The sequence below is a fragment of the Cimex lectularius genome, unplaced genomic scaffold, assembly GCF_000648675.2.
Source record: "Cimex lectularius strain Harlan isolate CLEC.00 unplaced genomic scaffold, Clec_2.1 scaffold176, whole genome shotgun sequence".
Lineage (NCBI taxonomy): Eukaryota > Metazoa > Arthropoda > Insecta > Hemiptera > Cimicidae > Cimex > Cimex lectularius.
Window position 1 is genome coordinate 912,030 of NW_019392891.1, and position 19,518 is coordinate 931,547.

The following is a 19,518-nucleotide window of genomic DNA, read 5'->3' on the forward strand; positions in this document are numbered from 1 at the left end:
TCGAAACCCATGCCGGCGACACCTCGAACACCAATCGATGATAATCTTCCTAAGGTAGCAGGGGAAGAAAATCCCCGTAAGCTTGAAACTTTTCCAGACGGTTACAACTAGAGATGGGAAAAACCGTTCGTTTTAAGGACCGAATCAATCTCTCGTTGAATCAGCTTTTTTTCATGGCTCACCGCTCGCACTCATCAAATTTGTCTTACCCGTACAGCTTTGGCTGATTTTGGCCGATGCTAGCGCATGGGCGAGAACTGCTGGAGTGGAGAGCCACGAGATTGCCTGGAAATATCAAACGGGCTGAAGCCACTTGTGAAGTTATGGAGTGGTGGTAAAGACGAAATTCAAAATTAACCTGCGATCCTTGAAGAGTTGGTGTCGGAGTGGAGTGTATATCAGAGCTTCCGCTCTTGTTTTCAGAGCGGTTCATCCCTCGCTCAGTAGAGTGAGTTAACTCTCTTAATCGCGAGCCTTATCACTACTGACAACTAATGGGAAAAGTTGTAAACCTCGATATGAAGATCCTGCATATTCTGAACTCAAGCGGTTGAAACGTCGATAGTTTCAAGCTCCTCTTTTCCATGACAAAAATAATGCGACAAAAATTAATCATGTTTGACAATTGATGCCGTTTGCATGTCGATTAGCCGTCTGGTCGTACACGCCAAAAGAGAATCTTCATCATAAAAATGTATGTGATCACATTCAATACATGACAATTTGCCCAAGTCCATTTTGTTTAGAGCCAGTTTTGGTCGTTTGTGTAGCAATATTTGAAATAGTTTGAAGTGACTGTTGAGCTCTTGACTTCTGAGTCACGTGCGAGAATTTCATGTAAGTCGTATGCCCAAGATAACAGATTTCGTTACCTGATGAGAGAGGGATACTAATGTAGTAAATAGAGTGGTTTTTCTCCAAACGGTAGAAGTTACAAGTTAACATTTTTGCATGTCATCTTGAACCAGTGCTCAAGATATGTAACATGGTTTCGTTAATTTCTGGTTGAGATGATTGCTCTCTTTATGAGAGCAAAGGATGGCGGTGTCATCCGCATATGTGGAAAAGATCGTTACAAACTATGTAGAGAATGGGTCCTAATTTCCTAGTAATACCTCCTCTGTGCGTATGTAGCTCATTGGGGATGGTAAGGGGGTGGTTAGCAATTCCACTTTAAACAAAACCGCGGCCGGAGCGGATCCGGTAGTTTCTATGGTAGAGAAGCCCTACTACTCTGGGACGTACAGTGGCCTTCTCTACCTAGGGAGTGCGCGGGAGACCAGGATGCTGTATTTCGGCTTAGGTAGCCCTTTGCGGGCGGCATACGATGCTTAATGCGGACCCGACCACTCGAAATGGGCAAGCGGAGAGCGAGGTTGGCTTGGTCCCTCGGGGCTGAGTTGCCTCTACACCAACGCTGCGGCAATGGTAGAGTCAGTAGAACGCTTCTGTCGTATGCGGAGGTGCGTCAGCTCTGAGTCAGAATCAAAACGTCCGATAAGGCCGAAGGCTAGGTGCGGACGTTAAAGATCCTCATTGTCCTTTTTAGGACGATCGAATATACGGGAAGCAATGTAGCTGATAAAAGGGGCCACTGATGACTGTCTAAGGCTACGATTACTATGGATGCGAATTCTGACGAAATTTTGTTCTGACGAATACGTCCGAACAAGCAAATACTTGTTTTTCAATGAGAGCGTTTACTTTGGCAGCTAACTGCATGTCAGAAACACGCACGATGTCAGAACCATTCGAGCGTTCAAACCAGTTTGATTTTTTCGTGTGTTCTGACGTTCAATTTAGACAGTTGTGGTATTTCCCCATAGATATAGGTAAACTGACTAGTCTTGTTTTTGAGAATCGGTGTTTGTGGGTCATGAAACAAAAAATACAACAGAGATATTTCTCGGCCGAAGTTGGAGAAAGTCTCTCAAGAAATCAACACTAGCAATAAACCATAATTGGTTAGTGTTCATAATTGACCATATTAATTATTCTAATGAATGATTCTTTTTATCTAAAGTTTTTGGTTGAGACGAAAATTTAGTGTGACGAGCGGGATTCGAACCCACGACCTTCAGCTCAATACGCCGCTGCACTAATCACTTGGGCTATCGTGATATCATTCCCTCGGACACCAACTCATCTACACCTACAACCTTCGAATTTTCCCTCTGTTTTGTCATTTTTCCCATTTCATTTTAATTAATATGGGCAATTATGAGCGCATGATACATAGATTCATATGCATTTTTTTAAAGGGACAAGCAATAAGTTTGAAAGTCCCCTTTCTCGTCTCTTGTGAAAAATAAGCGGTTAACATGCTCTTTTTTCCAACCATAAACGGACTTTCAAGAAAATAAAACTCATTAAGTTCGACCATTTTGCTGGGAGGCAGAAACGTACTATCAGAAAACGCGTACAATTTAACCATCTTGTTCTGACGAGGATTTCGGACTTACTCGCCAGAACAAAATTTCGTCAGAATTCGCATCCATAGTAACCGTAGCCTTAAGCTTCTATAGTATCTCCGAAAGCCATACCCGATCAAAGGCTTGCTTCACATCGAGAAATAAACCGGAGCAGCATTCCTTTTGCTCAAGAGCGGTACCAATGATGTCTGCAACGCGACTACGCTGCTAAATAATGGAATGAAAACCTAAACTGATAGGCAGGGATATAGTTAGAGGGAAATGATGAGGGTAATGTGTTTAACCGGAGTTTTTATCAAATTTTGCTCATTATAGGCAAGAGACTAATTCAACTAGGATGACGGAATGTTATGACTTTATGAGGTTTTCAGGCTTTGTAATCGTTCGGATGAGGGAAAATCTCCATTGGGATGGGAGGTATGTTGTTCTAAGAACAGTATTAACCAATTAATTATATCAATAAAGGTAGGTAAGAAAAACTACATTTTTTAAGGTAGGTGTCGGAAGATCAAAAGTCTTTATATTGATTATTTGGAGATCGTGAGATGCCATCTGTTGTGAGTTTTTTATCGTCCCAACGTTTCGATCATTATTGAGAACATCTTCAGGGCCTGAGGTTTATTAACATTGTTTATATTTGTGGGGTGTTTAGTGACCGTTACTTGATGACTATTTGGAGATCGTGAGATGCGGTCTGGTGTGACGTAGGTTTTAGAGAAACATTTTCTTTATCGAGCAGTGTTTGTTTTCCGTGTAGTTGTGTTATTTAATGTATGTCGTGTTTAAAGTGCCCAAACACTTTGGAGCCCTGAAGATTATCTCAATAAAGATCGAAACGTTGGAACGATAGATAAAATGTTTTTCTAAAACCTACGACACACCAACAAGACCCCCATCTCACGAACGACCTCCAAATAATCATTGTTTAAATGAAAAAAGTATATTTATACAATGCTAGAAATTTTAGACTCAATCAAAGTATTTGTGCAAACTCAAAGAGTATGTGTTCTGTGTAGATGTGTCATTATTGGGTGGTGCGTTGAGAGTGCCAGTGAGATATTGATGTTTTATGTTTATATACGATGGATTTTGAAGGGATAGGGAAGTATTGTATGAATTCACTTTTTTTCACATCCTACATGTATTTGTATAATTTAAACAATGTTAATAAATTTCAGCCCCTGAAGATGTTCTCAATAACGATCGAAACGTTGGGACGATAAAGAAAATGTTTTTTTCTAAAACCTACGTCACACCAGACCGCATCTCACCATCTCCAAATGATCATCAAGGAACGGTCATTAAATACAACACAAATTTTAAATCTCAGCCCCTGAAGGTGTTCTCAATAATGATCGAAACGTTGAGACGATAAAGAAAAAAAAATTTCTAAAACCTACGTCACACCAGACCGCATCTCACCATCTCCAAATGATCATCAAGTATCGGTCACTAAACACCACACAAATGTTAAATTTCAGCCCCTGAAGATGTTGTCAATAACGATCGAAACGTTGGGACGGTAAAGAAAATGTTTTTTTCTAAAACCTACGTCACACCAGACCGCATCTCACCATCTCCAAATGATCATCAAGTAACGGTCACTAAATACCACACAAATTTTAAATCTCAGCCCCTGAAGATGTTGTCAATAATGATCGAAACGTTGGGACGATAAAGAAAATTTTTTCTAAAGCCTACGTCACACCAGTCCGCATCTCACGATCTCATATAAATAACCAAATAATCATTAACTAACGGTCACTAAACACCATGCACACAGTCTTTTTATTTATATGTGGCGTAGAAAAGTTGGTCACAATACAAGAGATGTAGAAAAATATGATAATTAAAACGTTCAAAGTTTTTCATTTCCTTTTACTTTATTCATACTTTAATGAAGCTTACAGTGTTTCGAATTTAATATATTGAGAAAAGTGTTAATGCAAAAACTGGCTTTAGGTTGTTTTTTTTTTGTGAGGTAAAAACTTTGTAAGAAATGATAAAGTTAAGCCTGTTAAGACCACACTTTCAGGATAGGCTATAGAACGGTCTAAGTAATTCGTTTAGGCCTTCCTTAAAAGTCCATTGGATTTAATAAAGAGACAGCAAGATAAAATGACGTTTGCGTTGAAAAGTCGTTCAGTTTTTTCCATTTATTGAAAGCAATATGGGTATAAACAAAAACCGGCTTAATCTTTTTTGACAGGGAGGAACGGGTTTGGCGTTGGAATATACCGCTTCGATATTCCCCCCGATCGGTTGTTTCGGCACAAGCAACCCTCTTCCCTCCGCATTACGGCTCCAGAGGGTGAGAGTAATGGTGTTACGTGCGTTGCCGACCCTCTTGAAACACGTGTCGCGCCGATTTGGCAAATCGATCCCGTACGATAACCCAGTTTTCCTAATTTGTCGTTTCGGACACCTTACGTCCGTCATCAACCACCCTGGAGATGGCACGGGTTCCCTCTTTGTTTATACATAGGTCAGAACTGGGAATGGAAAGGGTTATAAACTATGCATGACACGGTTCTTTCTCGCACGGTGGCTTCTTCCCGTCGAGACGTTTTCTTCCCCCCTTCTGCCGAAACGGTGGATTTAACCACCGAATGCCTTTCACCCCTTTTTCTATGGGCAGTATCTGTCGGGTCTGTTAATGAAGACTGGAGATCGCGTGGAGGGTGAATTCCATTATGCCGTATGGACTGGAGCTGGCTACGGCTCGATGAAGTCCACTCGACTCCAACGAATTAAATGCGGAATTTGTTCATTCATGACGGTAACAGAGCAAATAAGAGCCGCTCGACAGAATTACTGTCTCCCAACAATGATATCACATCGGTGAATAATTTAAACGGGATGTAATACTAACAAGTAAGTCTCTCTCTCTCCACATTAGTAATTTGTACGTTAATTACAATCAAATTTTGAAGATTGACACAAGTACACTTTTGGGACAACGCCCACATCCGGTATGAGATAAGTCGTTCTATGTGTCGTGATAAACAGTGTTGTTATACGGGGTGTCATGTTTAGACCCGGCCGAATTTCTCTTAAACCAAAGAGCTACAAAAAAAAAATATTTTTTAGTCTGGTTTCAAATAAATTTTTGGTTTGTTGGGGGGGGGATATTCAGTGTACTTCAGGCCCAGTTCAAGTTCAAAATATAAAATACCGCCCTATATACCATGACACATCATTTTAAAGGAATTTATACGCTGAAAACAATGGTGCAATGGGATTTTAAATTGGGCCAAAAATGACAAAGTTATGGCAAAATGTTGGAAAAACAGTCATTTGGTTGGCTATTTATTAATCACATTTCATGTTCAAACTGCCTGTTTTGCGTAAATATGCAAAGATTTGCTCTTTTAACCCGTCTTCACCGGTGTTCAGAGCGATAGAGTCAGGGGAGTTAAATTGACAAGCATTTTCTACCTTTTGCTGCATTTCTTGAACTGAGTTTGCTGGGTTATGATTGGCGAAGACACTGTTTTTTAAATGGCCCCACAGAAAATAGTCAAGTTACTAAGTCCCACCCATCCCGGAGGTGATGATTCAAATAATCTCATCTTCAAAGAATTGTGTGCGGGGCATCCATCAGGCGGGAGAATCATTCTTTGTCGTTGGCGAAGAGGAACATCATCTATTAGTGTTGGTGAAACCTCTCCCAATACATTGAGGAACTGAGCACCATTTAAATTTTTTTCGTAGAAATAAGACCCAATTAATTTTGGGTTCATGAATGGTGATGAATGTGCAGTTGGTCGATGGTGGACGTGACTATTTACATGGACTCTTAATGAAATTAGCTCATCGCGTATTGGTTGGTGGTGGAATATCGAATTTATATGGTTTAAATTTAAAAACCTCATGCATTCGTTGGCTGAAATAACCTAGTTGTTATCACAAGAACTTAATTTCGGTGGATTAGACCTAGATCTGCCCCTAGACTGCCTGACAACACCGGACTAGGTGATTTTTACGGTCGTGTTCATAAGTGTAATTCCAAAATATAATTTTAGAGGGGTCAGTAAGTTAAGTTTAAAATCTCATGCGTATCTGACTTAAATAGCTTATTTGTTAATATGACATGTTTTATTTCAGTGGACATGACAGAGTTAACCGAGATCTGACCCGGGACTATATACCAAACCTGACTAGGGGATTTTTATGGTTTGTCTTGAAAAGTCTAACTCCAAAACATTGAAACAGAAAATAAGCCACAAATAATGCTTAGGTGTGAACCCTCGTGATTTCGTCGGTTGGATTGACCTAGCTGTTCGTCCCCAGGTTAGACCGACCCCGTCGTCCAGGGCTGGATCTCAACCAAAATCTGACCCTGGACTACGTAATTTTTACTGTTTGTATAAAGATACCATCCATATGTCTGAAAGTTTGTCAATCTTGAGTACATAGGTCCATTGGTTTTATGTAATAAAATATGTTGTGAGAAATGTGTGGTGATTAGTGACCGTTAATCGATAATTATTCAGAAATCGTGAGATGCGGTCTGGTGTGATGTAGGTTTCAGAAAAACATTTTCTTTATCGTGCCNCACTTTGAGCCCTGAAGATGATCTCAATAAAGATCGAAACGTTGGCACGATAAAGAAAATGTTTTTCTGAAACCTACATCACACCAGACCGCATCTCATGATTTCTGAATAATTATATTGTGAGATTTCTTCTTGAGGTCTGCCGGGTCATTTCTGATCATAATGGACTGCGATGACGGATAGTTTGAAGACGGACTTGCCTAAGTTTTTTCTCAATTATCTGTTGAATAATTGATACATGATAAGCTTAATAACCAAGCGTTAATTATATCTGATGGATGTACGTTTTGGTTGACTTTTTAGAAATGGGCCTTTACCAAAGTCGAAAGTAGCCAAACTCATGAATCGACAACGTTTGATGTAAGATTTCCGACGATTTTCACGGTTCCACTCCGCCTCATCAGTATATAAACAAGTGGTAACATGTGTATCTCCCAAAGGTCCTGTAACTAACGAGGCTACGACTAGCATGAAAGGCTCGTTTCATTAATAAGACATGAGGAAACCCTCGAAACAAATGCGCCATATACTCCGAGTCTTTTCAGCTTCGGCCATGTTAAGTCAGTTGAATCTTTCAAGTTGTAAGTTAAGCCGCTATCGGTTTTCGGAGTAAACGACCCTTTTGTTGAAAAGTTTCCTGTCGCGAAGTTCACAGTTAATCGCTTATTTATAAATGGGCTGGAACGATCAAGAGCCAAGACCGTTCGAATCACCCCAGGCGTATTCCAAATCAGCCGACGCACATTTTCCACATTTAAAAACCCATGTTTTTCGTTGTGAAGTCATCAGTGGTTAACATAATAAAAATTAGCAACCTATGTTTAGTTGCAATTCTTAACCAGGGGTCGTTGAACCCTGCCAGATAGTGGCTGGTCTGATGGATAGGGGACAACTTTTTTCTACTAATCGATATTTAAAAGACTTGAACCAAGCTTTCATAATAACATCTATCAAAAGATATTATATATTTTTATTGGTAAAGTTACAAATAACTAGGAGTACGATCGGGTACTACTAATCTGTTGGATCAAAGCTCAATAAAAACAACCTACCCAACCATTAGGCAGCTACAAAGATTGTCAAACCTACATATCACAGGGGCGGTGAAAACAACCCCCTCAATCGCATTAGAAACGTTGCTAATGCTCAATCGACTGGAAATATTTATACAAGGAAACAATCAAACTGGATGGAAACTAAACATTAGGCACTCAAGAATAATCGATAAAATCGGACACCCATTCTTAGTAATAACTAACAATCCCAGAAACATTCTTTACAACCTACAAAGTCTCAACAGACTACAAGGGAGAAGAAAAGTAAACAGCTATTAAAACATTGGTAAAAAAATCACATCAAAATTAGTCAGTGAAATGCATAAAAATCTCCAAAACCTGGGAAAAAAACAATAACGTGATGATAACTTGGGTACCCAGTACTGCAATAGTTAGAGAGGGCTACACGCAGGGGAATGGTAAAACTAAGATCATCTGAGAAAACATCTATACAACATGGAAATATTCAATTACGAGCCCATCTTTAGAGTATGCCATGAGGATGAAGAAACTGTCACTCATGTCGTCTTCGCATGCGAAGCAACTCTCAATGCAGGCATAGTAATCCGGGATATAAGAAACTCAGGGAATGGAATTGCAACGACCTGGTACTTCTTAGGAGAAGGATTCGATTGCACTGCATTAAAGAACTAGGAAAGTACACAAAGGCAGGCTGCAGTGATTTAGGAACAAAAGCCCACCAACTTTCTAGTATCCGTCATCATCAATATAAAGAACCACTGGTGTAATTCAGGAAATGAAATAACCGATTACGTAATTATACATACACCATTTTAAAGTACGTAAAACAATTGCGACAACAGGCCCTGAATGGTTTTAAAAACGACAGAAACAAAACAAATGTATAATCGTAAACAATTCAACCAAAAACTTTTAAAAAGTTGGTTAAGTTTGAAAGACCAAGGGAATTATATAAGCCACCTACGCATGAAAAAAACCACACTGAAGCCAAATGGACAGGAATCTATAAAAACAAAACTCAATCTACGGCAATACAGGAATAGAAAGGGTTTTTAATAGCTAAGTGCTATTAATAATTCCTCGCATCCTCGCAGGTGTGCATCCTCATTCGCATCTCCATCTCCTTCCTCGTTAAATATTAAATTATAGATGAACTTTTACAAAACAATCCGCGTGATATACAAAAGCCGAAACTAACATATAAATTATATCTGAAGATGATTCGTAATGAACCTTTTCGCTGGAGAGACAATTAGAATTGCTGGAAATTGAGTATCGATTGCAATAAGGCCTTTGAATTCAATCCGAAATCACCATGTTTTTATAATTTTCAACCGACTAAATCTTTAAATAATTAAAAATGAATAATTCAGCATTTTAAATTTGAGGGAGAGTAAAATTCCACTATTTAATATTTAGGTGCGGCGGTGAGGGTGGGGCCTTGAATAGCTCACCTGGAATCGGTCGTCGGCGTCGTAGCTGCGAGCACGCGTCGACATCCTCCTCGTTTCGTTCTCCGACGATTTCGGCAGAGCCGAAGCCCCTTCGTCTTCAGAGAGGGCGAAGGTCACACGGGGCGATTTGCCAAAAGAGCTCCTCGCCGAGCCGGTCGTGTTCGAACCTCTGACGAAGCCCGAGCGGAGTTCTTCGACGGAGAAGGTCCTTTTGCCGACGTCCCTCTGAGGCGCTTGACCCGTGTGTCTGCCGCAGTTGCATGTCGACTTCGGCCTATCCGTGGCCGCCGGGCAGGTCGAAGTCTTGGTGAAATATTTTGTCGTCGAGTACTTGCCGATCCTGGACAGAGTGCTGGAATAGCTGTGAGTCTCCCAAGTGTCGTTCTTGAGCCTCTGGAGGGTCCGGCTGTCCGCGCTCTGCCCCCTGGCCCTCTCGTGCCTCTTGTACTCGTTCTCCTGACATTCGCCAAAACTGCTCCATAGCTGATGACTCGGACAGCTTGTCGAACATCCCATGGACAATTTTGAATCGCTGAGATTGCCTAGACTCTGCCTTCGGAATTCCAGCTGATTTTTAACACGTTTTCCCGGGGGCGGCCTCGGGCAGGGTTTCGCCACAACCCCTAACGCTTCCGCAGCGCTGATTTTCTTTTTTTCTTTATCTCCGAAAGGGGAGGAAGACCGGGAAGTGGTTCTCGAACTAGGTCGGCTCCCTGGTAAACTCTCATTCCCCACTTTTAACTTTTCCGTTTCCCTTTCGAGATTTTTAATTCTATATATTTCTTTATCAACCGGTTTTACCCTTTCGAATTCTTTCGACTCCTTATCGACCGCGTTGGCTTTTTCGCCGTCTCGGTTCTCTATGATCACTTCCGGTTTGTCGAGTTTAAGAATAGGCGGGGATTTAATTAGGGAATTATCTATCGACGCCCTATGAACTTTGGGCGGTTTATCTTCTCTTTCTTCGGAAATTGAATTGCTTCGAAATACCCTATCCGTTTTCTTGACGGGCGAGTCGATCGTCCGGACCCAAATATCGGCGATGGCTCCTTCATCGTCCGAAGAAGAGTCCTTCGGGCTCTTGAGAGAACCTTTGCTATCAGAATTTGGCATTTTTTTGGTGTCGGGGTTAATAGCGGCGTAAAGGGGAGGTTCTATGTCCGCCGTGTTTTCGTAATTTGGCTTTTTCGGGGGCGAAGAGTTGATTTTTCTTTCTAGTGCTTCCAGGGGTTTGGCCTCGTCTCTCGGAGGCGGATTGGGGACGGTCGTCAGCCTGGTTAGCTGGTCGCGTTTGGGCGGTACCGGAGGCTTGGGTTTGGTCCTGCCGGGGGCTCTCGGCGGAACGAGGGGCGGCAGGACCTGGACGCCTCCCCGGGGCTTGTTTTCCGGGGGAGGTCGGAAGGTCGAGCCGTATGAAAAGGACCCGTTTTGTTCCATCGTGGCTAACCTGGCCACGGGGCCCCTCGGCCTGGAGCTGGAGTCCTCCCTGGAAGCCTGGAGTTCTCACCGACCGCAGGAAACCGCAGCTTCTCACTTCACCTCCACTGTCCACTTTGGCCGCACTTGCACTCTGCCCTCTCAACAATCAGCAGCCGAGCCCCCTGGCGACCGATCACATCACTGCACACACCTTGTAAACAAACTGACTGGAGCTGAGTCGTGGATCGAACTGCCACCCCCGGCCTTGCGCACACCCGTCAAGCCGCCCCCCACAGTTTACTCCCGTCCCTTTCCAACCCCAACCGCCAAAATATAAAACAACCCCTTTTTTCCTCCAAGCGACATAACTAAAGCGTTCGTGTCTATTTGACAAATTTACGCTTTATTATCGCCAAGAATTATTATTAAGATGTTTACAATTCTTTACTATTTGTTTTAGTCAGATATTAAAGTTTCGACTCCAATACGAAACAGTTGATAGTAAACTGAAATTAGAAAACAATTTTTGCGCTAAAATAAGTTTTAAAATTGTTGAATCTTTTAATGATTATCAGCATCAAGTAAATATGTTTTAAGTACGAGCTAAAAATTGCACAATAATTTTTAAATTCTAATATATACGAAGAATAAAGCCAATTGTTAAAGGTTGTCGTCAAACAACAGCAATAATTCTTTTAACTACTGGATATTTGCGCAAAATAGTGTAAAACGTGTGGGTACTTATTTTGATTTATTTTGAAAAGTACTGTGGGTCATTTCTTTCCGTGGTTTCAAAATAAAACGATACCGACTTTAGTAGAGTTAGGTCGTACAGATTTACATGTTAGTATATCCTAAAATTGGAAGGTTTTGTATAAGTAATATTATTCCCAGCAGAATTATTTTCTCCATACAGAATCTTTGCTATATTCAGCACATTATAATCAGTATAATTAACTATAATTACTGACGTACATGTAATCAAACCATTTGTGCAAGAGGGGATAATTTCCTCGGTAAACGTTTCCAACATCTCGAGGTCTATTAACACAAGGATCGCGTAGACGTTTAAACGTGGTATCTGTCGGGTCGAAAGGTGAGATTTATACCGATTCAATACTCGAATGTGGAGGTACTTAAGAGGGAGGCGGACATTGGCAAGCTGCCCTCTCTTCCTTCTCCATGGGCCGTAATTCGACAAAAGTAAACAACGCCAGTGGAAAATCGACGGCTGACGATCTTGAACAAACCCTAGAAGAATATAGCCGGGGAAATCGTGTACAAGTAGGCCGGATTAAAACACGACTACGAATCGAAGGGGGGAAGAAAGAAAAAGAAAAAATAAGTGCTTACCTTTCCAGACCCCCTGGTGTTCGACGACCTGAGAGCCCCCATGGCGTGTTGCCTGTATTCCTTGTCCAAATGGTCATACTGAGCTTGAATTTTTCTGAAAGACAAAATATTAACATTAGATCTAATTTTATAAACGTGGATGTTACAATTTCGGAAAAATAAATGACCAAATTTTATAAATAGTGCAGTTTGAGTGGGTCCAAGACAATATTTTAATTTTATTTCAAGGATTTATGTTTTTGTAGAATAAAGAAAAAATAGATTATTTGGGGATCGTGAGATGCGGTACGTGGCGTGTTGAGAGTGCCCCAGTGTCTTAACACGACACGCAAGAATGGCACAATTACGCAGAAAACAAACACTGAGTCCTTAAGATGATCTCAATAAAGATGGAAACGTTGGCACGATAAAGAAAATGTTTTTCCAAAACCTACGTCACACCAGACTGCATTTCACGATCTCCGAATAAACATTAACTAACGGTCACTAAACACCACACATAAAATCGATGTTGGATTTTGTCTGCAAGTCACCTCATGTTGAACCAGCATTGGGTCATTTATTTTGTTCTTCTTCAATGAGTAACTCGTACATCCTTTTAAGTAACGTAGCCTGACTGAGTTAGGGTAGATGTTTGGTGTTGGTTCACTGAAGATTCGCATTGCCGAAACACGGTCTCAATAAGTGACCCGGTGCATGAGTTTAATCGACTCGCGGAACAACATAAACTATAACACAGCGTCCGTTTACGTTAGCGGATAGGGATAGGGATAAAAAGGCCTACTTCACCTCGACCTGAATAGATCTATTGTGCTCCTCTGTTATTTACAGCTCACTGGCCTGCTTCAGGTTATTAACCAATCTTCACAGCTTTATCAGAGGTTCCTTGGTGTAGGATCTTGCTTGTGGTTTTTCTTGTCCTAGTTGCAAGAACCTACGCCTACGTAGACCTTCACAGAACCATAAAATGTATTCTGCAGTCTACTCCTCTTCCTGGCAGTATCTGCACAGTGTTTCTTCTGTACTCCTATCCAGTTCATGTGCTTTCTTAAGTGGCAGTGCTCTGTCAGGAGTCCAACCAGAATACTGGTTCGGATCCGTCTACGTTACTTAATTGATCAAGCGGACCGCGAAAACTAGTGGAGTTACTTAAAAAGTATAAATTACGACATATACTTCTTGACTATCAGGCGATGAATACTTCCACACTGAAGATGGAGCAATGGCGTAGTTTAATAAACCAGCGAATGTAAAGTAACCCAATGCCGGATCATCTGAATTAAAAATCATTGAAAGTAATCAAGAAATCTCATCCCTTTCGCTAAATTTCATTAGTTTGAATGCAAAAACATCCATAGAATAAAATTATTTGATTTGGATTTATATAAGCCCAAACCTACACATAGATGTACATATGGACAAGCATGTACAGAGATGTATCACTTCTCGCGGTCTACGGCAATTCTAGCTTTCATAATTTACAATAAATTACCGGCAGCCCTCGACTTGTGTTGGCAGTCAACAGCTAGGTCATTTCAGCATCAAACGCATGCAGTTCCTAGATCCAAACCCACGCCAATCGCATGCAGTTCCTTGATCCAAACCCATTAACACTCTCACTTATTTTTAAATATTATTTTCCCCTATTTACGTACTTTTCACTCAATTCCGTTGGTAAAGTACTCGATAGTTACTCCTTACTTTACAAATTCTGTATAACGAACCTAATTGAGTGTCGATGGGGTACTCGATATTCTGCAATCAGCCCTGTTTCACTACTCATTCGCGTTAATAGATACTTTCCCTCTTAACATACGGTTCACAAGACTATTATTACTATATTCAATAAAACAACTTCCTTCAAGAATCAGAGCAGGGGACAAATAAAACTATTATTTGGAAATTTACAGCAGCAATTTTAAAGTTAAAGAATTGTTTATCCCTTCATCAATATGATTCAACGTTTTGTGTTTCATTTCGGGTTCCAGGATGGCGTATGTTTGTATATTTGATACATGAACATCGGAAATAATTGAAACTAGAGATTAAAAACCAAAATATCACTTTCAATATAAACTTAAAAGAAAAACGTTTCATGTATTTTCATTACAACTGGGTTTTCCAAATTTAAAAAACAACCTTTTCCGAAGCACAATTAAAAATAGGTAAGATTCAAAAGATTTTGGCGATTAAGGCTAGAAAAAAAATTGGACAGTTATTTTATTAAAAATGTGCTTACACATAGAAAAGCTAATCTGATAACGGAATCTGAAATAATTAAGATTAATTCAACCCATGGGATCTGCGTAACGCCGCTCAGGTGCTTTTATGTTTACGGAAGACCGTTATGTTTTCATTAGGACCACTACTGAAGCTGTCATAGTCCTGTAATTATAACTGCTCGATTACAGCTACTGGGAACTTTGAGGTGAAAAACCTTAACGTCAATAATAGCAGTAAAACTAATTAGAATGATAAACCTTTGAAGCTTTAATATTGTCTCCTGGTACTAATTTTGTGTAAATGTGTTTGTATAAATTTGTGGCAGATAGAAAACCTAGTGCACCATTCTTCTCGTATGGATTACATATTTCTATCTAGCCTCGGGCTGTACATTCACCTGTATCAATAATACTCCACAATTATTGATAAGCTTTCCTTTAACCGTCAAACCTTTTCCATATTAGCTTTCCGCATAACGTTATGGTTGAATGGTTGAAATAAGCCTCTTTACGACTTGAGATTGTGTAATCTTCATTATTATCTCGAGCTTTTCGTTAAGCTTTTTATCAGATCCCTACGCTTTGGTAACTCCAGTACCGTTCAGAACTTGGATTTTTCTCTTCCAGGGCTAGGTAGGAGAGCATGAACTCAAGAATTTGTGCATATGAAACTTATCCTTCAGAACTTGGATTTTTCTCTTCCAGGGCTAGGAGAACACGAACACAAGAATTTGTGCACATGACACATGTGGTGTCCAGCCTGGGATTCCTGTTTCCTTTGATGCATTCTGTTTATTTCTTTTCAAATCTGGCAATTTATTTGGACTGCTTTTTTGCTTGAGTAGGAGCAGCACTCTTTACGACCTGCGCACCGCGACCAGTATTGGTGCATCTCCAATGTTATCTAGAAATCCTTCTTATGCTTAAGGGTTTTTACCAGAACCCAAAGTCTTTTCAAGTACTCTCGCGTGTAACCTTAAGGCCCGGGCGTTTCCTTTCCCAGGAATAGGGATCTCAGCCAACAGAAGCCTTTGCACCTATAGAGCTCTTCTTCTTCATGGCAATATCTGCACCGGCTTGTTTCTTCCTACGAAGTGTGCAGTGTCCAGTGAGCAGTCCTGCTATTATTCGGGTCCTAACTTGTACTAGATTTAGTAGTTATTCTGTTCTTTTTTTCGTTTTCTGCGATGTTCCTTTGATGAATTTTTTACACCCCTCTGCCTTGGAATACAACCCCATTGAACTGAGGACTTTTTCCCAACAGATCGTCGTATCAGTTGTATGGCATTGGTTTCTCGTTGCCACTCGGCCCTATATGCCCTAATAGAAGGGGCCTGAATCCCGCTGAATCAATCCTAAACGGTTATGTGCTTTCACACCAAAAAGGTACTAAAGTTCTTTATTACTCCTTGCGGTCCGAGTAGATATGTATTCATTTGTCGGTAATACTGGTTTGATCTCCATAGCACATTGTCCAAAAGCCACTCACAGTCTTCCACCTGAATGACAGTGGCATATTGCCCAGGTCTTATATGTGAATTATAAACCTTGGTTTATTTTCTTAGATACAAGCTGGTTAGAGATGGTTTGGGTTACAAAAACAGTATTGCTTGGGTGTCTTTCTTGATTTAGAATAGGCATTTGATCGAGTCTGGCACTCGGGCTTGCTTTGGAAACTGAAGAACAACCTCCCTCATACGTACTATCTTATACGGAGATCATATCTGACGGACCGATTTTGTCGAGTCAGTCAGGGAACTGAATTCTCACCTTATATACCCATTAGGGCGGGTGTTCCTCAGGGAAGCATACTTGGCCCATTTCTATTTTCAATATACACTGCAGATATTCAGATACACATGTTAACATTTCGCCACACACATTTGCTGATGATACAGCGATTCTTACACGTAATTCGGACCCCTCAATTAACACTCAACACTTTCAACATCACCTGAATGTATGTACAATTTTCCTCCAATGTTCAAAGGGGAGATTAAAGATAAACCTAACGAGATAAATTTTACCTTACGTAAAAATGTCTGTCCTGCAGTGAGTATAAACGGTATCCCATTGCCTACCAATAACCTTTTGTGTTATCTTGGACTTTACATTGATAAACGACTGACTTGGAATCCCACACAAAACTGAAAAGACAGCAAACAAACCGGCGTTATAAATTGTTAAAAAGAATACTTGACTCACGATCAAAATTAGACATTGAAAACAAACTTTTAATTTATAAGAAAATGATTAGACCTCTCTGGGTGAACGGTTGTGAAGTGTGGGGCTCAACCAAGGATTTCAATTCCCAGCGTCTCTAATCAATCCGATCTAAAATTCTCCGTCAAATTATAAATGCTCCTTTTTACGTTTCCAATTACACTATTCATAACGATCTACACATCCCGTTTGTACATGAACTCATCAAAACCCGCTATAAAAAATGTCATCACACACTGAACACACCCAATAATCTATTTGTACGTCAGTTATCACATCCAGCCCTACCTGAAAACCCTCCAAGAAGTTTAAAGCGAAAGTTGCCCCGAGACCTCCTCATTGAGTGAAGACTGAACACGATATCAGTCTGGAGGAGTGTTGCCACTGGGCAACTTCTCCTACAAGAGCCTCAAATGATAAATTCAACATATACGAACATATTTACTTAATATAATACTTGCAGTTATAAATATCAAATAAATGTAAAAAAAATAGATACAAGCGAGCCAATTGTATATCAGATATAGTCGATATTGACAGAAACTATGTACTGTATGCTGCGTTTTTTTCTTTAGGTTTTCGCTTCTCTTACATAGCCTGTAGGTTATTGCTTTTTTCAAATGTCCAAGGTTAGTTCAAACTTTTTTGACGATGTCTTTCTCTTGTCTCTGTCCTGAGTAGTTCGACCATGCGAAAATTAGATAGATAATTTTGTATTTTCCTTATGCACTGTTTCCGTCAATAGAAATATTCTACTCCTCATTGTTTGTATTATAGCTCACTGTCTAGCTAAGTTAAATTAAAATAAAATTTTGTGAAATAAAACAAAGAAGAACTGTTTTAAACGCTATGAGAAATTTAGAGATATCGTTAGAGAAGGTACTTATGGAAAGACTGAAAGAGCAATACTAGCAAAAAGGTGACGGGGATATGATAGAATGATCAGGGATTATCGGGAAAAATAAATACAATATATTTGGCGTTAACACCTTGTCCTTATTAGTCTTAGACCTTCACTATAATATTACATACCGAGTTGATCTGTTTGATCTGTCATAAATTTAGGTGAGAGCTTTTTTACCGAAGCCTTTTACCTTCGTGGGTTGTTAATTTATTACATATAAATGTGCTAAGGACACATTTTTTAACTTTTTTTAATGAAAGAGTTGACGATAGTTCGACTCCCAAGTACTTAAGCACAGCACTTTTGATACGAAAATACATCATTTTTTGACATTCTGTCGCCATTCCTAAAAATTATCACCTTTGATTTAGTTAGGTTAACTTTTAGGTTGCATTTTAATCAATAATCATGAAAATAATTTATCATTTCTGATAACGCCAGCGTTTTGAACACACTATTACCGATCTGGACTCCACCGCCTCTCGTCATTCATACATAAGGAAAACAAGAAGAGACTAAGTAGGCAGCTCTGATTCACCCCATCACTCTCTTAATTTGTTCGACTGACCTTCCTATTCACATATATGTCGCAGTATACATATTTCCCAAAACTTTTATCACTTACTATCGTTGATAATTTGAAAAAAAAAAAAAGAGCCTACTTATCAAAATGGCCAAAGGCCGAAGACAGGTTAATAAAAAATTCACAGACCTCACCGTGATGGATCTTTATTATAATGCTGCCTGCTTGGAGTTTCAGTTCATCTTTTAGTCATAAGTTGAAGAAAGTTGAAGAAAGTGTTTTTTTCTTAAACTTAAATCTCCTGTATATTAAAAAAGTTTAATTCTTACGTTATCGCTTGAATGAGCTCTTGTTTCTGATGTTCTTTCGCTTTTATCGATCCGCCTTCTTCAAGGGCGATCTGCAACTCGCGTTGGAGAACTGTCAACTTCCTCCTTTCGGCTTCAAGTAAGAGGCTCGTCACCTGCAACAAAAAAAGAAAAAGTTTTCGTTGAAAAGTCTTGCTATTCGTATTTCTAAAAGTCGGGCAATAAAATCGTTGCAACATCCGAGGTTGACAGCCGGCGAAAGCCCAAGGCGACTCGTTGATTTACATGTGCACACATGCCGAGTCGTGAAAGGCGCTTTCACGTCGTACCTGAGATTCTGGCCATCGGCAATCAGAATGACAGCCTGTTTTATTACCTCCGCTCTTTTTATAATCTCAAATGTTTAGCGGTCAATGCACTCAATAAAGTTGTTCATAAAAATAATCATAAAATTAGGGAACTTTCTCAAATAAAAAGGAGGTGTAACTTAATTAGAGAGGTTTGATGCTCCATTGTGGCTGTGGGTGTTGTTTTAAAAGCACAAATGATGTTTACGCAGTTTTATGGGCTTTATAACAGTTCTTTTGCTTTCTTCTTTATAATAGTTATTTCTCATGATCATGGGTCTGACTTGACTGAGGTCATCTTTTGCTCTTTCTGATTACGGCGCGTACATCGTGCATAACAATGTTAGTACTAATAAAAAAAAAGACCATAAGGGAGTCAATAAAAGTAAGCTGTAAACACTGGGAAGATAAAAGGGCATGTAATGTAATCCGTGTAACTTGCACTTATGGCATGGGTCTGACTATATGAAGATCATTTAAGTGCTTACCGATAACGGCAAAGATCTTGCATAAAAATGATAATATTAATAAAAAAGAGCAGGGAAATCAATAAATAAAAAACAAAACTGTAAAAACTGAGAAGATAAAAGTACATGGTAATGTAATGTGTGTACCATGCACATATGGCCATGGGTCTAGAAAGGCAGCATATCTTTGACGCATTTAGTTCAAGATATTATTTAAAACATTGGACCTAAAGGTTTCATTGTTATTCGACTTTTGTTGATGGAGTTCCAC

General features: G+C 39.8%; 1 protein-coding gene across 1 annotated transcript in view; it reads right to left on the reverse strand.

Annotated features, from left to right (window-relative positions):
- The window catches only part of LOC106674064, a 309,474-nt gene extending 298,359 nt beyond the window's left edge, over positions 1-11,115 (reverse strand). Inside the window, exon 1 of the mRNA XM_014406506.2 lies at positions 9,482-11,115. Within this exon, the coding sequence (XP_014261992.1) occupies positions 9,482-10,918 (1,437 nt within the window). The 5' untranslated portion in view covers positions 10,919-11,115. The remainder of the gene's footprint in view (positions 1-9,481) is intronic.
- Between the last annotated feature and the right edge of the window lie 8,403 nt (positions 11,116-19,518).